Source organism: Rutilus rutilus, assembly GCF_951802725.1.
Source record: "Rutilus rutilus genome assembly, chromosome: 24".
Lineage (NCBI taxonomy): Eukaryota > Metazoa > Chordata > Actinopteri > Cypriniformes > Leuciscidae > Rutilus > Rutilus rutilus.
The window spans coordinates 8,973,442-8,994,605 of record NC_140228.1 but is presented as its reverse complement, the minus strand read 5'-3'; the positions used below and the strand labels follow the sequence as shown (position 1 = coordinate 8,994,605).

Genomic DNA, 21,164 nt, shown 5'->3' with positions numbered 1-21,164 from the left:
CTTTTGGTGAGTTATTTCATATAGATTGAATATCATGCCATTTATTTGTGTGTGTGTGTGATAATCACATTTTTGTGTGAGGAAATGTGTTTTCTCCTGTGAAGTGTTAATACAAAAAACAATCTTGTGCGTTTGCTCGTCAGAGTTAACTGTTTTAGTATAAAAAGACAATTGATTTTAATTGACATTTATTTTTTAATTCTTGTTTTGAACATGTGATTGTTCAAATGGTATGCAAAGCAAGTATTTTCTTGAGACTGACATGGTAAGCAAGGTTAGCAAGCAATACTCTTTTAAAAGCATGGCGGTTTGACAAATATGCACATTTTCTGTGGACAACAAAGCAACAGGTCATTTTTAGATAGTAGATGATTTTCTGAATAGATTTAAGCTTTAAGCTCATACTGAGTGTAACTGAAGTATTGAAATGTTATCTGGATGCAGATTAGTATCTTCAAAAAATGTCCTCTATTCCTAGCAATCAAATTCATATTCATTCTTTAAAAAAAAGGAATCTCTCAATGATTTCCTTTTGACAAAAGATACCAAATTGATGTTTTCTGCGATATTTAACAAAATGCATCCATTTTGTGTATATTTTGACTTAAATTTGATCCTAAAACCCTTTAATACTGTTTCATATTTTCATATTATTTAGGGATTTACAAACATTTCCATACAAGAAAATACGAATATATGAATATACGAATATACAGTACATATTTTCCTCAACTTCATAGACAAAACACTAAAAAATATGGTTTATAAGTCTCTCTAGATACCTCATCAAAGAGGAATCACAAATATGCGTGAAACAGTACATTCAAATAACATTTAGGCATCTCGGCTTATGCAGATTTGTTTCAGGATCAACAACAAAGTCACACAAGCAGCAGTAGCAAGTGTATATGCTGTCACAATAAACAAACAATTTTGAGCATTGAAAATTCTCTTACGTAAAACAGCTGCAAATTGACGATCAGTGTCCATCTTGGTTTTATTTTACTCATTGTTCGCAAACTCCCCTGCCTCCCAGCGCAAAGCCATGGCACTTTTACGTCGGCCTCCAGCATAGGTTTCAAGAAACTATTGAGAGGACAATAAAAGTGATTTTCATTTACATTCATACATATATACATATATATATACATACATATACTTACTCTCTGATCACAAGCCAAAGCTGAACGATCCATTCTGCATGTTTTCATTGGAGATGAAGGGGATGATTTACATTTAATTGGCACATCATCTGAAATTATATTGAAAACCAATAATGAACAGATCTTTTCTGACAATGTGTTTTGCAGTCTCAGTGATGTAGTCATTACTTCAGATCAATGGAATGAAAACTTCTGTCTGTAATTTTCTGTTGGCATGCAGTACCTGTAAATGATGAGCTGTCCAAACGATTTGGAGACATCAGGAAGTGATCCTTTGAGTAAACACTGGCCCTTTGACGCTTCAGTTCCTCTTCTCGCTGCTTCACCATCTTAATCTCCTCATCAACGAGAGATATCGTACTCCTGGACCGCAGCTTAAAAAACGGGTTGTTGAGAAACATCTTCTCCTGGATTTCCTCAGAAGCAGAATTCAAGTTGAACTCAGATGCACTTCGAATGATGAGGTTTGATGTCTCCAGAATGATGAGATTAGGGGTATCTTCAGGTCTCCAGTCAGCAGATTTGGAGGACACCATCTTTCCATGTCGTGGACTTGGAGGGAAAGGCTCTGGCTCGAGGACGATAACGCTGTTGGTGGCCAAGTCTAGTTTCTGTGAGCTTTTGGATGGTGAGGAGGTAATGGTGAAAGAAGGCATCATGCTGATGAGAGATTTGGATATACTACTATCGTCATCCTGGTGATCAAACATCTTCCTTTTCTCATCGACTTCTTGGCATAGCTTTCCAGGGTTCAAGCTGGCAGATCTCACCCTCATCTGTACGCAGTCACTGGAGTAAGATTTTGACATTCCCCTCTCACGCCTCAGGTTGTCCTCACGCTCCATGGTCATGCGAATCTCTTTCTCAATTGGAGTCTCTGGGTCTTCAAACTGCGATCTATAACTAGAGTCATCCAGACCTGAATCCTCAGAGCAAGGGCTAAACTGGGTGTGCGCATAGTCCTCTGCAAGCGACAAGCTCTCAAGGTCCCTCTTGGGCCGGTCGATGTTGCGGACGGGCGTATACATGAAACTGTGACTACCTTGGCAGGTGCCAGATCGAGTTGTTGGTGTGCTTGGATGGTGTGTCAAGTTTTTCGTTTGCTCTTCGATCTCTAGCCACTGTTGGCGAGCAACTTTGAAATCCACATGTTCAGTACTGACGTTCTCGCTTTTCATTTCCTGAATCACACAATAATCTTTCGGCACCTTTTTGCCGGAATCGGATTTGACGGAATCGAATGAATTGCTCTTGTGGGTTGCTGAGCCTCGTCCAAGATCCTCATCATCTTCGGAAATCTTGGACAAGCCGTGGAACAGTGTGGATGAATTGTAAGATATCTCTTCCGGTTGCTGATCTGGGTCATTCCCTGGTTGTTCTAGCACTTCTTCTCCCACAGGAACCTCCTGCTCTTCAGTTTCCTTTGAAATTTCCTCAGTATTCAGAACTTCTGTTTTTTGAATAAAGAGTTCTTGTGCGCTCAGCTCAAGGCTGTCAAGGTAGGAATCATCATCTTCCTTATTGATTGAGGAAGAGAAGAAGCACCTCCATTTATCATCGGTTTCGCTGTCTGATGACGCTGCAGCTATTTCGACACGAAGACACTCGTCTATTTCGTCTGGGTCGTGACAGGACTCTGTGGAGACGTCTGACAGAACTTCTTCTCGGATGTAGTGCTCAAGGATGGTTTCTTCCGGCTCCTCACATCCAAAACTTTCTAAGATGTCTTCATGTGAGTCTATACCCAATGGGTCTAACATATCTGCATCGTCAACATCATCTGTTTGAGGTGCGATGTTCTCCAACGGTTCCTGTCTCAGCGAATCTTGCCTCTTATGCGTGACGTCATTTTCATACACGCTCTCAGCACTTGACGGAGTGTCGGATATCGAAGAGGTAATTGACTCATTGCGATAAAGTTCTTCTTGAGTGTCCTCCAAGACAAGCGCCTCTTTTGGACTGCAAATGTCTTCCAGCTCATCAGCCTTGGTTTCCGTAGGAGGTAAGCCTGCTAAAATGTCGGCCACAACTTTTGTACTAATGGACTCTAAAACATCAGCATCATGACAAACTTGTTCATCTATGTTTCCTGTGTCCTTGCTCTCAGGTAACTCAGTCTCCAGGACTTCCATTTCACAGTCAATTATGTTTGCTGTGCCGGAGTTTTCACTTGTCTCCATGGTTACAGGCTCAGACAGGGACTTCAGCTCTGTATGCTCTGGATTCTCAGGATGAGAAGAACCTGCAATCTCTTCCAGTCTGTCCACCTCTTCAAGCTCACTCGTAGCTCCCTGCAAGAGAGAAATACGACAAATAAATTCAAAAGCAGCAAGAGGAATCTCATTTCCCTAATCACCAAAACATTCACAGCATACCAAAGCTAAATTTGCACCCACTCATCTTTAGTACCGATCTTATGTAATACTAAATTTCTACGTTTTTCAGGGCTGATTCTTATATAGGAAACTTCCTGAGCTTGAGCTGACGTAGCTAAAAGTAATATTCCTGGCAGGAGGTTGAAAAACTTGCTTGACTAACAACTTTTACAAATAAAGTAAAACCACTAAAATACATCAGGAATGATGGCACATATGAATGCATTCTATACTGAGTAATTGAATTCCGGTTCTTTAATGGTTCCATTAACGATTTATTTGAATTTAAGGGAAAAATCCAATTCTGTTGTTAACGGGATAGTTCACCCAAAAATGAAATTTCTGACATCTTTTACTCCCCCTCAATTAGTTCGAATCCTGTATGAGTTTCTTTATTCTGTTGAACACAAAAGAAGATATTTTGAAGAATGTTGGTAACTTACATAGTATTTTTTGTTTTTTCTACAATGGTAGTCAATGGGGCCCATCAACTATTTGGTTACCAGCATTCTTCAAATGATCTTCTTTTGTGTTCAACAGAAGAAATAAAGGGTGAACTATCAACCTTCATTTTTGGGTGAACTATCCTTTTAATACATTTTAAATAAGAATTTTTTTTTTTTTTTTTTTTAAATACCACAAAAATAATGTGTATCTTTAACAACACATTGTCATATGAACAACAATGTTGTTCTTAGACATGATGAAATTAATGACTTGCTGTTCAGTAAATGAATGAGAATAATTGTGAAATTGCTTCAACTGATTTATACGTTTTTCTGTATCATTTAAAAGAACTGCTAATAAGAGTAATTTGTTGAGTGATTTGACTTCACTGATCGCGTTGCATACGTATTGATTCACTAAAATGTTCCGGCTCATATGAATCATTAGCTCGGGACTTCACATATCGTGCTGTATGTGATTCACTAAAAAGACTCATTCGTTTTGCACTGAAATGTCGGACACTTCCGAGTATTCGGAATTGGCAATGGAACCGAACGTTATCAATATCATTCCGTCCTGGTTTTAAAGGGATAGTTCCCCCCAAAATAAAAATTATATCATTTACTCACCTCAAGTTATTCCAAACCTGTATGAAATGAATTTCATTATTCTGACGAACACAAAGGTAGATATTTTGCTGAATGTAAACAACTTGAGGGTGAGAATGTTTCTGTCTGATGACAGAATTTTCATTTTTGGGCGAACTATCTCTTTAATAGGACCTTCTGAAAGAGAACAGATGCGAATCTACTGTGAGAAGAAAGCATATATAGCGGCCTATTTAATGTAAAGAACAGTGAATAACCTCAGATAGCTTACTGGTTACTGCAGCCTCTTTTTCAGGTAAGAATTGAGATAAAATAATGACAGATTTTTATGTAACGTTATTCTTTTAGGCTGAGATGAAAAATTGCGACAGAAGCACTGCTAAACGTCCAGCAACGCCTATGATTTTTGAAAGGCACCATGTTGTTGTTGTAATTGCACAGCACTTAAAAAAACAGGTTAGTCACAAGCATTAGTTTCACTCTGCACAGAAATGCTTACCTTTTGAACAGACTCTCCCAAATTGCACCTTGTTACATCTGTTTAACACATTTTATAGTGTGAACGTTATTTTTAAAATATTTGAAATTCACCAGGGCTTCCTTATGTAAAATATGCAACATTTATTCCCTATATTAGGGTTTAAGAAGAAAGTGAAATCACTTGTTTAATTACAGTGAATTATTTCACAAAAATGGGTTATAGTAGGTAGACTCATTATATAAGACTGCAGAACTGGCTCTTATTCATGTCCTGTATTTAATCAGCAGCATAGGCTCTGGATCAGACAGGAAAAGAAAGAAGAAATCTTCTTAAAGATTACACCCTCATAGACTGCCACTGCACTGACCACATGGTTTCTTATATTGCATACTGAGAGAGCATTTTATATGAGAATAAACAATCAATCACACATTGCATGTCCTTATTTGTCTTGTCTTGTCTTGTTGATGCGCCACTGCAGAGCGTTTGATCATGGCAGCGTGGTTTGTTTACATGGATTTTTCTGATCTCATTCGTACCAAGTGCCAAAGTGATGTGTGATCTAACACTCAAACACTTTCTGACAGACTAAATCTGCAGCCATGGGGATTAGAAAAGGGATTTTTTCTCTCTCACAACATCAAAACCACAATTACACACTTGAATGCTGAACATAACACAATATCAGTACAATATGGGGGTTGTGTTGAAATCAAAATCTATAAATTGACAGCACCATTCATAGATTATATAAGTTCATTTTGGCTTGAAATACTTCAGTCGTCTAGCTGTTCCTTGATGCCCGTTTGGTACAATTACCAGCATTGCACGAAAGTCTCCCACAATCATTCAGAACTCAAGCGGCATGCTAATGCGACCACTAAAAACAGTCAAAATTATGTGAAATTACCATCCACTTCAGCGCCTGCCCATTTCACCCCAATCAAGCTACACAAAAGGCACAAAGCCTCATGAAAATGACAAGCGGTAAAGTGTTGACTACCATAGCAACACCCCCCTACCCGGCTCCTCCTCTAGCAGCTCAGCTTGTGAGAAAACTTCAACGCTCTCGCACCCTCTCCGTCTCAGCATTTGTGTCATGACAATCTGTAATCCACAAATTATTCAGTGACAATAACATTTGCATTGAAGGCAGACGGAGGTACCAGCGTGTCCCAATACCTACCGTGAGCTTTAGAAACAGGAGCCAGAAGGAGATCATCACCACTTTGCCAAGAAAATCTTCCTGGTGAAACCTGCATGCACTCTGGGCTTGAGTAAATAGTTTGTGGATGCATGGATAGGAAGTGAACTTGCCCTGATATGGGAGTTATTGGCAGAAATGCCATTGCGAGTTGATCTGATGTCACTGATGTTGGCATGAGTGGTCACCTCAGGGCATCTCAACTCTGATTTGCCGCTCCAGTGTTTTTGCATTAACAGCTGCAGTTTTGGCTGACTGATCAATAAGTGGCTTGTCAATGAGGTCGATGGGTTTCCTTAAATGAAAGTTATGTCATAGTTGGTGCAGAGATTTCACTAATAAATATAAGCAAGGTATATATTTTGTAGGTAACTGGTAACAAGGTAACTGTTTCGGTATCTATAGGCTGTGTGCAGCATTGTGTGAGCAAAGGCCATTAAAGAAGAACATTTCATGCTCAAGGTTGTTCTATTCAGAATGAAATAATAACCTGTGTGGAGCATCACAGTAACAGGTGCTGGGGGGCCAGAGCGTAGGTGGCCATTCAGATGCATGTGACTGAGCACTGAGCCTTTGGAAATGGGAAGGCGATGTTCTCGGGTGATAAAAATCACTATGCGGCATGAGAGCATTGCAGAATAAGACACAAACGTCTCGAAGGGAGAATTCTGTAGAGATTCATCAGTTTGAATGAAATTATTTAGAGAAGCTGCTTGCACATAAAAATAGTTTTTAATACAAGAGAATAAATATATATATAAAAAATATAGCAATATAATATAATATACAAATATAAATATACAAAAATGAAGTTCAGATATTACTTCAGACCTTTACCACACTGTAAAAAGTGAACAGTTGGATCTTGGATTTTATTGCTATAAAAAAATATAGCAATATAATATAATATACAAATATAAATATACAAAAATGAAGTTCAGATATTACTTCAGACCTTTACCACACTGTAAAAAGTGAACAGTTGGATCAACTTAAAAAAATTACTTCAATTGGTAACACCTAAAGAATTTAAGTTTTCTCAACTTAAATTATCACGTTTTTCACGATAAAACGTGATAATTTAAGTTGAGAAAACTTCATTTCTTTAGGTGTTACCAATTTAAGTTTTTTTCATTTTTCATAATTTTTTTAAGTTGATCCAACTGTTCACTTTTTACAGTGCAAATAGTAAAAATATATACACACACACATGTATATATGTATGTATGTATATATAATATGTAAATATATACACACCGGTCAAAAGTTTGGAAACATTACTATTTTTGTTTTTGAAAGAAGTCTCTTTTTCTTGATCAAAAATACAGAAAAAAAAACAGTAATATTGAGAAATATTATTACAATTTAAAATAATGATTTTCTATTTTAATATACTTTAAAATATAATTTATTTATATGATGCAAAGCTGATGCAATGTCTTCAGTGTCACATGATCCTTCAGAAATCATTCTAATATGCAGATTTATTATAGATGTTGAAAACAGTTGTGCTGCTTAATGTTTTTATAACCTGTGATACGTTTTTTCAGGATTTTTTGATGAATAAAAAGTAAAAAAATTACTTTTTATTCTATTTCTATTTAAAATAGAAATCTTGTATAACAATATTACGCTACCATTCAAAAGTTTGGGATCAGTAATTTTGTTTTCTTTTTATAGAAATTAATACTTTTATTCAGCAAGAATGTGTCAAATTGATAAAAAGTGATAGTTAAGATCTATATTGTTAGAAAATATTTATATATATATACACACACACACACACACATTTAGACTTCACAGTAATTGTTATGAAAAATAATAAAAATAATAATAATATGAATGCAAACTATATCTATTTTCATTTAAATATTTTTTATAAATACAATTATATATGATTTTATATACATGCTGTATATACATTTTTATATTTATTTACTTGGTCAAGGTGTTTATTATTATTATTATTATGAATACAATATAATCAAGAGAATAATCCATTATAATATGTGAAATTTGGTGATTATGCTGTGTTTTAACCATGAATTTTCAAGTATTGGTTTCAATTAATTAAAAGAACATACCTGATTTGAAATTCTAAAATAAGCCATAATGAATACTGTGTATTATGAGTACAGGCTGCATAGAAAGTGTTACCCATATTTTTGCTGACATATTAATAACAGTTCATGTGTCAGCTCTCTGCTCTTCTCTGCATTAATGGGAGGGTGAAATGGACCAGGAGACATTCTCATCTGTAATCAGTTCCAAAGAGGATCCATCTCTGTCTCACATTTACCCTAGGCACACACACACACGCACGCCTCCACTCACCCACGCAGACACTTTAATTCACTCTAAAACACACTCACACACCCACACACACATTCAGCTGAGAAGCCCAGTGCTGATGCTGTCTGACAACATCTCAGATCTCATATTCCACGTTTTCTGAAGTGCTCGAGGTTTGTACAAGCAGCCTGGGATTAATTAAACTTTCACAGCTTCTGTTCTTCGTGTTGTTCCATCTTCACGCTTCAGGTTTAAATTAGAGAGGACGTTGATGAATTTTGAAGCCCAAAATAATGAGTTTTATTGATATGACTGGCATTTTTTAATTCATAATGCTTTAAAGATGCACATCATGGATGTCATTTAAGCCAGATTACAAAAATGTAACAATATACATATCATCAAGTATCAATGCAATCTCACTTCTCACATTTATGATGCAACAATATTAAGTTTCACATTTAATACAGTAAATGTTTCAGTCGGAAAAGCAGACAGAAACCTATCACCCCATGCAAGCGCACACACTCTCACACTCTTGTTTGCACCAAATCAAGTCTCTTTAGACCACGTTAGCACAAACCCAATGAGTTCAGCATCTGTTTGTCAGAGCATCTCAACAATATCACATTCTTTACAGCACCACTGAAAAATGTATAACAGCAATCCAGCACAAACTACATGTAAAACCAACAGCATGACACCTAAACAAGTTTCATTCACCCCATACATTTTCATTAAGTAGAAGTCTGACCATTTATAAAGTTCTCTGCGTCCTACCTTGTTGTGATACGAGCAGACGGAGGACAGGGAACGTGCTCAGCGATTCTGTCTTGGCTGAAGCTCTGCTTCTCTGTAACCACAGAGACTGTGACTTACTCTGAATGTGCCAGAAACAGCCAATAGCTGAGCAGCCTCAGCCGTTCCGACGCGCGCACTCAGTTTCACAAGGAATTTCTTAAAAGCTTTTCTGTCAATCAAGCATATTCTCAAGGTTTCATGTAATCGGTTTCTCATCTTTAGAGAATATGACGTAATATGGTTCATTACTATCCGCTCAAAAACCTGCCCTTTGCTCTGATGCAGTGATAAAGTTTAAGTGTTTAATGTGTTTAAACACTTGTCACTTCTTTTCATTTTGATGTGTGTCATGTAAACATACATTAGACTGGCAAAAAGAATATTTGTATCTTTTTTTATTGTAAAAATATCAAAGCAGGATAAATTTACAAATTCACTAAATGCGTAACATTAAAACTTGTTTTGAGAGAATATATCAAATTTAATTTTTAACCCCCACTAGATATTTTTCCTGCTTTCTTTCTTGCTCTACAACTCATTTTGTTAGATTTATGGTCAACAAAAAAAAAAAAAAAAATATATATATATATATATATTTAGCAATTTTGGTCAATTAAAAAATTAAAGTAAATGTATATTATTTGAAGGATGTTTTTTTTTTTGCTGGAAAATATGACAGCAATGTTGATTAGGAAAATAACATTTGGAGTGTGAATGTTGGCAAGATACAACTCAGTTTGTTAAATGTAATATTATTTATAATATATTCAATTAAGTCACCTTACATAAAACTTTGCCCCTGCAAAAGGAGGTTTTGGGGAGGGGACAGACAAAATGGTAACACTTTACAATAAGGTTTCATAACATTAGTTATCTACTTTAGTTGAATGAACAACACTTCAGCATTTATTAATTTTAGTTAATGTCCATTTCAACATTTACTAATAAATGATTCAAATCTAAAGTTGTATTTGTTAAAATTAGTTAATGCACAGAGAACAAACAATAACTGATGTATTTTTATTAACTAACATTAACAAATATTAATAAATACTAGGGGTGTAACGATACCCTAATTTCACGATTCGATACATATCACGATACTGAACTCACGATACGATATTATTGCGATACTCCAAGACATATAATAAAAGGTTAGGAAAAAATGTAATGTTGATTTAATGCTAAATTTGATATAACATTGTGGGTGTAAATGAATAGGCTTAGACAATGGTGACACCAGAATAAATATATTCATGACTCTGAAGCTGAAAATACAGAATTATTTTAGACGAATATGCTTGCACTCTGTCACTGGCTAGATATATTTAAAATAATGTAGGCCACTTTTTACAGGTAACATAAGACTTATAACATGCATTATCAGGACCCACATATATCCCCCCATTATTATACATTATATTCAACATAATATATTGTAGTTTAATGTAGTACTACTGACTCTGAAAACTTCCATTTTTTCTCACAGGGTAATTTTTATTTTGGGTGAACTTTCCACGATACATATTTTCACTATCCACGATACATATTGTTGCATTTTTGTATTGCGATATATTGTGACACGATATATTGTTACACCCCTAATAAATACGGTAACAAATGAATTGCTAATTGTTAGTTCATGTTAGTTAATACATTAACTAATGTTAACAAATGAGACCTTTTTGTAAAGTGTTACCAAAAATTTGTATCATCCATCACTTTGATAAAGAAACATAAAAAAATAAAATAAAATAAAAAACAGAAAAAAACTTTACCAAAAAGCAAAATAAATTACATAACAGTCAACTGAAAAACATTATGTACAACATGATGGCACTCAAATATGATTCATGTCATAAGCAGTTTTTTTTTTGTTTTTTTTTTTTCAGATCAGTCTCTCAGTCCTTTCCATCCTCATCAGCAAATACAAGCTGCCGACATTGTAATCTTGCTTTGAAGAGCTTACATGTATTTCTCAGCTGAGACATTTCATTGGCAGCGCTGTGGAGAAGACAGTAAGAATATTTCAGTTCAACCACACCTGGATATTCTGCATGCAGTTGCTTAGATAGTTAGTTTCAACCCCAATCAAAATCCAGTACGATCCAATCAATCAATGAAATCATTGGATTTGTCTGCGATCTGTCATTAGAGAGGATGATGGGATTGCAGTTAGCACATTTACCCTGCACTGACGAGCCAAAATGAGGGGATGACAAAACAGAGAAAACAATGAATATGCCGAACATCGCAGGTTTTAGCATTCATTTTGCACCTTACGTAACGCAAGCCAAGGATTATTACATAACTGTCTTTTTGGCAGATGTTATGAAAGATCTTTTGAACAGACACAATGTCTTAAAAGCAACCAAGGGCAAAGTGCTCAATTATAGCTGATGGACGGGAACGGCGCATTACTCTGGAGGAGAAAAAAAAAATACTATGCTAATTCACACATTAGCTGTCGGAAACGGCTGAACCTATAATGAAACAAAATAAAGAAATGAATAACATGTCCTTAAAGATATCTAAAAGCCATTATGTTTTATCAGCCATTGCACACATTCACCATGGTAACCAGTCTCCGCCACAGAAATTACTACAATAAATGAATATGGGATTTCCTTTCTGTAATATTATTGTATTTGGATTATTTTTGACAGTGTGCAGTGGTCTTAAAAGTGCCAGATTATATGTTTGCTTGTTTGTTTTTGTCATTAACTGTTTACCATGGTACATTTTTTGTAAGAAAAGTTTTGTCTTTTAAATCCCAAGCCACTAAAGTCTGATTAGCAATCTTGTTATATTACTCCAAAATGTCCCAAAAAAAGTATGACAACAGCAAGTTAATGTCAAAGCAGAAATTATTTTATTATTCATATAAAAACAAGACAGTTGTTATAAGACAAACAATAAGTTTAATTTCATGCATTTGTGTTATTTAATATTATTAGTATATAATATTACGTGCGGATGCTCCAAACACAATGCAGCATATTTCAGTTGATTATAAACATTCAAGTCTAGTATTTTTAGTAGTCTTGCTGCCGGATATTTCTTTGCATTCTTAAAGTTACAGTAAGGTTCGACATCAGTTAAAACATTAGGTATCATGAACTAAACTAAACTGTTTTAAAGAAATTATTAATCTAGGTTAATGTGAATGTGTACATATTTTATTGTTAGCTTCTGTTTATTCTTAAAACATTTACTAACGTTAATTTATATACTTAAAATGTAGAAATGAACATTAACCGAGATTAATAAATGCTATAAAAGTGGATGTTCATGATAACTGATGCATTAAAGGGAATAGTTCACTCAAAACTGAATATTCTGTCATCCTTTTACTCAACCTTATGTCGTTCTAAACCTGTATGACTTTCTTTCTTCTGTCGAACACAATAGAAGATATTTAAAGGAACCAAACAACATTGGAGTCCACTGACTTCCATTGTCAAGACATTTTCGAAAATATCTTCAAGTAAACGAAGGCCCGTTCACACCAAGGACGATAACTAGAATAATAATGATAACTATGAGAATAGTGGAGTCCAATCACTTTTTTTTCCCAGCTGATAAACAATAAAGACATTAACAGCCAATCAAAATCCTTTCTGCTTTAAAGAGCTTGAGCAATTAAAGTGGCAGCTATAAGTGCACAACAATATTGTGCGTTGCTGTGGATGCTAATATTATCGTTCTTGGTGTGAACGGGCCTTAAATGATGACAGAATTTTCATTTTTGGGTGAACTCTCCCTTATATGAAACCTCATTGTCAAGTACATTTACATGTAAGGAACTAAGAAATGTTATTGGAAACCAAAGTGTCTCCTCAATCTTCGAATGGTACCTGTGGCTATCGGGTCTTCAGTTTCATTTCCAAACGTGTGTCTTCCAGAGCCGGAGGTTCTGATGGCACCAGGCCTGATCTCAGAGCGGTACACTACACTGTTGGGTTTGAAGATCTTGCTGTGGTAGCCCAGAGGGTGGTACGACAGAGGAGCTTCATCATCATCATCATCATCATCACCATCACCAATAACTACCAGTTCAGCCTGGATTCCTTCATCTTCCTCATCGGATTCAGCATTCTGATAACCCATGAAGATCATGGTAACAGGTTCACCAGATTCCACCTCGGGTGGGAGTAAGCTCACAAAGTTGAGACTAGAGTCTTCCATCGGATTCACAGGGGAATACCGTCCGAATCCCAGCCCGGAGTCTGCCGTTGGAGTTATCCGAAGCTGTTCCTCACACTCCTGTATGGGAGAAGATCCCGGGCTGATCCTGGTAATGTCGCTGTATTCATTGTTAGCATATGGTCCATTTTGAGCTGGTTGGTTGGTTTCCAAATACTGGTTGGTTTTAGTGGCTGGAATGTAAAGAGCTTCTTGTTTGGTAAATTTCTCAGCCTGAAAAGGACTCTGGTTCTTGTTGGGCATCTGAAGGCCATGAAGACTGATGTAACCTCTTTCTGTCCTCTGAGGGGTTGTAGGTCGACTGAATGGGCTTGAAAACACAGGTTCGTGGTATTCCACATCTGATGGGACTTTCTTCTCCGCGGCTTTCATCAGAAGTTCCTCTACTTCAAGAGGGCTCATCTCGTTCATGTCATTCTGGGAGTCCTGGCCATCAGGTGGCAAGGCGTAGACAGATTTCCGCCCATCTTCAAAGAGTTTGATCCCTTGCTGTTGGAGATCCAGAGGTGCGATGGAGGTCGTGGAGAGGATGTGACTCTCACCGGTGCGGAGATCTTTTTCCACACTGATCTTCATGGTGTATGTAGCTGAAAGGAAAGAAAAGCGTTAAACACAAACCACTGCGAATCAAATCATGAGATTAAAAAAACAGACAAACAAAAACAAGAATTGATCCAACATTTAAATAAATGTGTGTATATATATATTAAAAAAATTATTAGCAAAAATCAAAGACTTAAATATATCTAAAACACAAAAGATTTAAAATACAATACCATTTAAAAGTTTGTGATCGGTAAGATTTTTAATGTTTTTGTAAAAAAATTAAAAATGTTTCATGTTCTCTCTTGTTCACCAAGGCTGCATTTATTTGATAAAAATATAGTAAAAACAGTAATATTGTGATGACAATTTAAAATAATATCATATAGAATATAATAAAATATAGAATATTTTACAATGTAATATTTTAAAATAAAATTGAATCCTGTGATGGCAAAGCTGAATTTTCAGCATCATTACTCCAGTCTTCAGTGTCACATGATCCTTCAGAAATCATTCTGATATTTCTTATTATCATAAATGTTGAAAACAGTTGTGCTGATTAACATTTTTGTGAAAACCGTGATAAATTGTTTCAGGATTCTTTGATGAGTGCATCCTTACTGACACCAACCCTTTGAACGGAAGTGTATTTGGTGGAAGAATTATTCTATTTATTATAATTAATATGCTTGAAAATACCTGTGGTAAAAACACAGTAACACATGGCCTCTTGAGGCTTATTGCTTTAATAAAAATTGTGATCTTGCAATCTGTATCTATATACAATATCCTGTTCAGTGTTCAGATGGTGATAACTTGATTTCATAATTCTATGTCATGCCCATAATTAAAGTCATGGAAACCATCTTTTTCATGTTTGAAAATGAAAAATGAAAGACAGCATTTACTGTATGTACCTTGAATTGCTATAATTACAGAAGTGGACAGTTTGATGACATGTTTGCACTGTCTAAACAAAATATTCAGGAAATCCTGAATTATATCAGCAAATAGTTGCCTTGCGTTGTACCTTTTTTCTCCTGCTCTTCATCAGTTTTGTGTTTCCCTGGTGTGACACTTCTCCTCCTAGTTGTGGGAGTATAGCTCTTCGGGACATCAGGTATAGCAGTGTAGATGTATTGGACTGGTTCTGTAGGAAGCAACATAAAGGTCTGTTGAGGAAGTGTCAAGGGAAAAATGCCGTACAAATAGATATATAGGAAAAAGAAGAAATGTATTTACCTGGGAGGATATTTGCGTTTACTTCCTGTGGGGAAATACAGTAGTTTGCGCAGTGCCAAAACCAGATTTGATTGAAGATATAAAACAAAACCAGGTTTCACACAAATCACATATCACGCAAACAGATCCTTTTCTCACAGCACCAACTGGCATCAAACAATTTTATCTTGACGTCAATTTGAAACCGAGGGGAATCATCACAGCATGTAGCATTGTAGTGATTTCCCTAGTTCCCAACTCAAAAGCGGATCCAATTTAAGAGGCTCGGTGTTGTAATAAGCGGTAAGGAGTCTCCAGGCCTTTTAAAGTGATTACACAAGCAATACCTTTATGATGTCCTCTGGAGTTTTCTCCACCTCCTTCAGTTGTTTCAGAAGAATCTCCTCTTTTGCAGAAATCTCCAGCTCTTGCGTCTCCAGAGCCGCAATCTCCAGCTCTATTCTGCAAAGACGCAGGGAATGTTGCTACATATCTTGACTCTCTTTTACTAAAAGCCAGTAATCAGGTCAAAAACACAGCTAAAAATGGGTGAGTCAGCCTTTAGTCATTTCAGTCCCAAGTTCTCTTCTTGACGAACTACAAGCAATCGACTCACTATGCAAGTCTCTCAAAACACATTTGATCACTACGGTCTTTCTTTGATTTATTTTATTGTTGTCTGTTTCTTTATAATCTTATCTCTATTATGTGTCTGTATGTATGTCTTTCTTTTCTGTGAATGCACACGTATTTATGATCTGTAAAGCACTTTGTAAACGGTTTTTAAAAGGTGCTATATAAGTTTTAAAGGTGCTTTACTTACGTACTTATATAATTTAGCTTATTTTTCAATTAAGTTATATGTAGATGAAATAATGCAACATCATATTTTTACTTAAATGCATGGTTCACCCAAAAATGAAAATTGTGTCATGATTTCATCACCTTCATATTGATCCAAATCTGACTTTATTTATTCTGTAGAACACAAAAGAAGATACTTTGAAAATGTTTTAAATGGTTTTGTCCATACAATGAAAGTCAAAGAGGTCCAAAACACTGAAATACCACCTACTTTCATTGTGTGGACAAACATTGAACTAAAAAACATTGTTCTTCTTTTGTGTTTCACAGAAAAAAGAAAGTCATAAAAGTTTGGTTCCACATGAGCACGAGGAAATGATGACAGAATAAAAAAAATTGGGTAAACTATGCCTTTAATTTTTGTAGTGCAAACCACTTCAATTTGTTAACTCTGTTATATACATATATATATATATATATATATATATATATATATATATATATATATATGTTATGTGTGTGTGTGTGTGTGTGTGTGTGTGTGTGTGTGTGTGTGTGTGTGTGTGTGTGTGTGTGTGTGTGTGTGTGTGTGTGTGTGTGTGTGTATGTGTGTGTTATATATTTATATATTGCATAGGGATTGTACAAAAGCATTTCAGAATAACACTAAAAAAGATGCATTGTACATAAATATAATATAATATAATAAAAAAGATTTAAACAAAACAAGTAGCTCCGTTTTCTTTTGAACGAGTGCTTCACCATTATTGCACATCATCCATATATGTAATCTAATTCAGTAGTTTATTTTATTTTTTATTTTATTTCATATATATATAGTAACAAATGTATAAAAAAATGTTTTAGCCCTTTTTGAAGTAACCTAATTTCATGAAAATCACTCTATATAATGGCACCTCCTTGTGTAATGTTTCAGTATTGTTCAATCTTTAACATTCCCCAGGCCTGTGGCATGTGCAGAGAGCTGATGATATCAAAAAATGAGTTTTTAGTTTCAGAATGTATACCCTCATTTATGTTTTTGAGCGGGGCCATGAACCTATACGCCAAGATAACTGACGGGAAATGACTAGCCTGTCCTGTGATGGCGGAGATTTTCTTCTGATTGCTTTTTTTGCTCTTAATCCAACTGGTTTAAACTGCAGCCATCATATTGAAGAGTCTATTTGAGAAAGCTCTTTGGAGATTTGAGTCCTTTAAATCAACCTTAACAACTTCTTGAAAGCAAACTTCCATTCCATCTAAATAAAGCTCCACATGGAGAAACCAGGCAGAGAGTGTTTCACAGATATACTGTATTACAGCTTATGGTAACTTGAGAGCGGTTCATTTTCTATCTCTGAAAAAGATTTTTCCTCAGTTATTTTGTCCTTTTGCTTTGTTAGTCATGCTTCCTGCGCCAGGTATGACCTCCTGCATAATGATTGTTGTTTTTTTCCCAGACAAAGCTTGTCGTAAGTCAACAGGCTCTCACTGCCAAGGCGGGTTGTGTAAGTAGACAGTTTATGTAATACTGTGAGTGAGGTCTATCTGTCTGAACCTTGGCTAACACTGAAAGCCCATCACAGTGGTTAAACAGGAATAATCCAATTGCTTCTCACAATCAGGAAGTCGAGAACCTTGCCAACCATTAGTGATGGAGTACAAACTTTTTTTCACTTTTTATTTGTAGAGAGTACCTGTCGATATTGCTCTGCAGGAGTTTAGTCTTTTGTTGGAAATCTTCAGTCTGGGCCTTCACAGATTCTTGCTCCTCTTCGCTCTGAGTGCTCAATCCATCCATCAGCCATTGTTCTCGTAGAGTTTTTTTCTGTTCGGGCAAAGAAAGCGACACAGCATGTTGTATCAAGATAACTGACTTTTTTTTCTTTACATTACAGTGTTGTAAATTAATATAATAAAATCACAAAATGCAAACACAATCTGTTGCAATAATATAATGATCATTTGACATAACAAATGTAAACATTAATTGAATTATTCACCTTTTGATATACTTTGATATACTATTTGAATACTTCATATATACTTCAATATTTCATTTACATATATATATATAATTACATAACAACACATACCTTTAGATATTGTAGCTTTAATTTCTCTTCCTCAGTGTTCCTTCGTTTCTTTTCTATCTCCTCTCGAATTTTTCTTTTGTCCTGATGAGAAAACAGAGTCATACTATGTAAAGTAAAATAAGATCCTAAACCTTTTTCAGTTTCACCTTGACCCCATACTCTTTTGTTGTTTCACGTCTTGCTATTAACACAAGCATAGGGAGAGAACTAATATAGTCTTTTTGAGAGGGAGGCTTTGCAGCATTATTTTTAACTCTCTAATAAACTATGACTTCATTTATAAAATGAACAGCTCAAAGGCTGTGTGTGGACAGAAATAACACATGGACAGATATCTCCATATATGCTCTGAATGTTCTTTGATGGAGTTCACATACTGACAGAAACTGATATACAAGGATTAATCTCTCTGATTGGTTGTCTGGCCATTAACTCTTTCGCCGCCATTGACGGAATTTTCTAGCTTTCCTTTGTTTGCACTGTTATACGGTAGGGGGCGCTATAACACATCTTCTGAAAGAGTTCTGAATCTCCAGATCAAAACACATGCAAAAAAGAAGCACAAAACAAGTGATAAAAAGCATTGCTTTGTAGTCAAAAAAATAAAAAATAAAAGTGATTTTTTCAGCTTTAAGTTCAAAATGTTGCTTTTTTAAATGAAACTTACTCGCATTCAAGTGTTCAAAAAGCTAGAATAAACCTTTAATGTTTGTTTGTTTAAAAGTAGACTCTGTTCTTTATTTTGATATATTGCGTATTCATACAAAAATTCTGGGGGCCATCAAAATTTTGAGAAAATTATCAAAAATGCTGCCGGTGGCTGGCAAGTTGGGAAAAAAAATCCTGGTAGGGAAAAAGTGAATGGTTGTGTGGTTCATATCATCAAAGCCACAAAAGTATTAAGATCATAATGCTGGGATTAAGTGCTTTTATTTAAATGACACACTAAAAACTCTCACCTTATTAAGGTTACCAGACACAACGGAGAAAAATTCATCTGTTATATACACGTTTCAAACACCTAGAAAGGTTTTGTGATCACCAACTTGACACCAAAGCCAAATAACAATATATAATGTGATAATATTTCCCTTGCCAATATAAAACCTCGATTCTCTGTTCCACAAAACCAAAAAGAACAGCCTGATACTCACTGTTATAGCCTGCAGTCTCTCTCGCAGCAGGGTTTCCTCCTCCATTATGCTCCTGACACAAAAAGCGAGAGAGAGAGAGAGAGAGAGAGAGAGAGAGAGAGATAAACAACCTATTCTCACTAACAACCCTCCGTCAATGTCTGTCTAGAAGACTAAGAACAGGTTGGTAACAAGCTTTGATTGGCACATGTGGGTTGGCAACTTGGCATGAGAGAAGTTTTGGTAAGGGGAGACTTGATGGTGGGCGTCAAAGCTGGAGGAAAGGAAGGAAGAGTTGTTGGGGGCTCTTTCACCCACTATCTCTCTGCCTGAAGGAGGAACGAGCACATAAAAGATGAAAGATGTACAAAAGAAGGGTGTGTGTGTGTCGGTTGTTGCTATCCATGATGTGCTAACTAACCATAACTTCCATAGCTAGCGTGTCACTCTTTGACACTTCATGCGTCAGATATCTCCACGTGGAGTGCTTTGCCCATGGGACAGAGTAACATAATGTCTCATGTCAATAAATAATAGATAAATAGCCTGACATTACTGCGCTACAACCTGGGGTCATTTAGCTTCCACCTAACAGAAGAGGTTGCGTTAAGTGCGACTTCTGATGATGTAGTATGTAAAAATATATATTAAAGGAAGACTGAACCTTTATCAAAAGAAATTGCTAAATAAATTGTTCATTTCCTGAAGAAAATGGTACTTGTGTGTGCAGATGTAGCCGCTATGATGCTAAAGTGTTGTAGGTGGTTGCCAGGGTGTTGCTACGGCATTGCTATGATGTCTTGGAGTCTTTTAGAACATGTGATAAGATCACTAGGATTTTCTTGTATTTGCTAGATGATCAAAAGAGCCCTCCTAAAATAACATTACTTTTTATTATTCTAATAATAACAATTATTATTATTTGAATTTTTTTTTTATTATATTTAATTGAAGAATATTATACAACGTTTCATTAAATATAATTACATAAATTATAATAATTTAAAAGCATATAAGGTACTAGAATGATTAATAATAGACCAATATTATAATTATTTAAATTAGCAAACACAACTATGGTTTCCAAACAGGTTTCCCTATTGCCAAATCTTTCTCTGTACAATAAAATGGAAAAGGACAAAGTAATTACAGCTTTATATAATATCGGGTGCGTGAAAAGAAAGTGCTGAGTTTATTTATCAAGAGATGGAGCTGAGCACAGTGAGACAACCCATTTCTGTAAATATCTGCTTTGTATTTGTTCAGTATTGATGTCATGTATCTTGAATTTCATTCAAGGCCATTTCTCAGATGTTTGGACTTGCAAAGCAAAAGTTGTTGGGTTAAGAATAGCCCACTGAAGACAGACCTCATCCCCTTTGTACAGAAATAAACACACGGTCAGCAAGATATACACTCTGTTGTCACAGGTGGACTGCAAGGTTAAATGGCATTCAGATAACGACATGTGGTTATGAAACACACGTGAATGACCGAACCCTCTGAGGCCCTGTGATCTGCTCAGAAACACAGGTGTGATATAAAATGTCACCCCCAAAAGTTTTTTTTTCCCTATGTTAACATATTTCCTATTGCTACAGGACGTTTTGGTGAGGAATATTGAAATATGTATTACTAGGCGAGTAATTTCCATTTTTCAATTTAAGTATTCAAAGCTAATTTATAGGAAGAAGTAATAAAATAAAATACAAATAATAACAATAAAAAAATTCTATAGTAGATACTGGATATTTTTTATTTTTCTAAAATTGAAAAGTTGATGT

At 35.5% G+C, this 21,164-nt stretch overlaps 2 protein-coding genes across 3 annotated transcripts in view; both read right to left on the bottom strand.

The window, feature by feature from the left end:
• Nucleotides 1–128: 128 nt before the first annotated feature.
• The window catches only part of palmdb (palmdelphin b), a 33,669-nt gene continuing 12,633 nt past the window's right edge, over nucleotides 129–21,164 (bottom strand). The window contains exons 3-9 of one of the 2 annotated variants that reach the window (XM_084399608.1): nucleotides 19,402–19,453; nucleotides 18,248–18,328; nucleotides 17,849–17,979; nucleotides 15,692–15,806; nucleotides 1,387–3,454; nucleotides 1,164–1,252; nucleotides 129–1,086 (exon numbers count right to left, since the gene is read on the bottom strand). In XM_084399608.1, coding sequence (XP_084255734.1) covers nucleotides 1,003–1,086; nucleotides 1,164–1,252; nucleotides 1,387–3,454; nucleotides 15,692–15,806; nucleotides 17,849–17,979; nucleotides 18,248–18,328; nucleotides 19,402–19,446 — 2,613 coding nt within the window. In that variant the 5' untranslated portion in view covers nucleotides 19,447–19,453 and the 3' untranslated portion in view covers nucleotides 129–1,002. Of the gene's footprint in view, nucleotides 1,087–1,163; nucleotides 1,253–1,386; nucleotides 3,455–9,350; nucleotides 9,432–15,691; nucleotides 15,807–17,848; nucleotides 17,980–18,247; nucleotides 18,329–19,401; nucleotides 19,454–21,164 lie in introns of those variants that run through there. The other variant, XM_084399609.1, reaches the window with a different exon arrangement.
• On the bottom strand, nucleotides 13,085–15,387 carry LOC311284550 (palmdelphin-like). Its single transcript, XM_084399611.1, has 2 exons — nucleotides 15,154–15,387; nucleotides 13,085–14,164 (listed from the first exon to the last, which is right to left on the bottom strand). The coding sequence occupies exons 1-2, from the start codon at nucleotides 15,287–15,289 to the stop codon at nucleotides 13,188–13,190; spliced, it is 1,113 nt and encodes a 370-aa protein (XP_084255737.1). The 5' UTR covers nucleotides 15,290–15,387; the 3' UTR covers nucleotides 13,085–13,187.

Coding starts and splice junctions, on each gene's coding strand:
- LOC311284550 (XM_084399611.1), bottom strand. CDS start 15,289: ATGTTGCTTCCTACAGAACCAGTCCAATACATCTACACTGCTATACCT. Junction 14,165..15,153: donor TGAAGAGCAGGAGAAAAAAG/GTACAACGCAAG, acceptor CTTTCCTTTCAG/CTACATACACCATGAAGATC.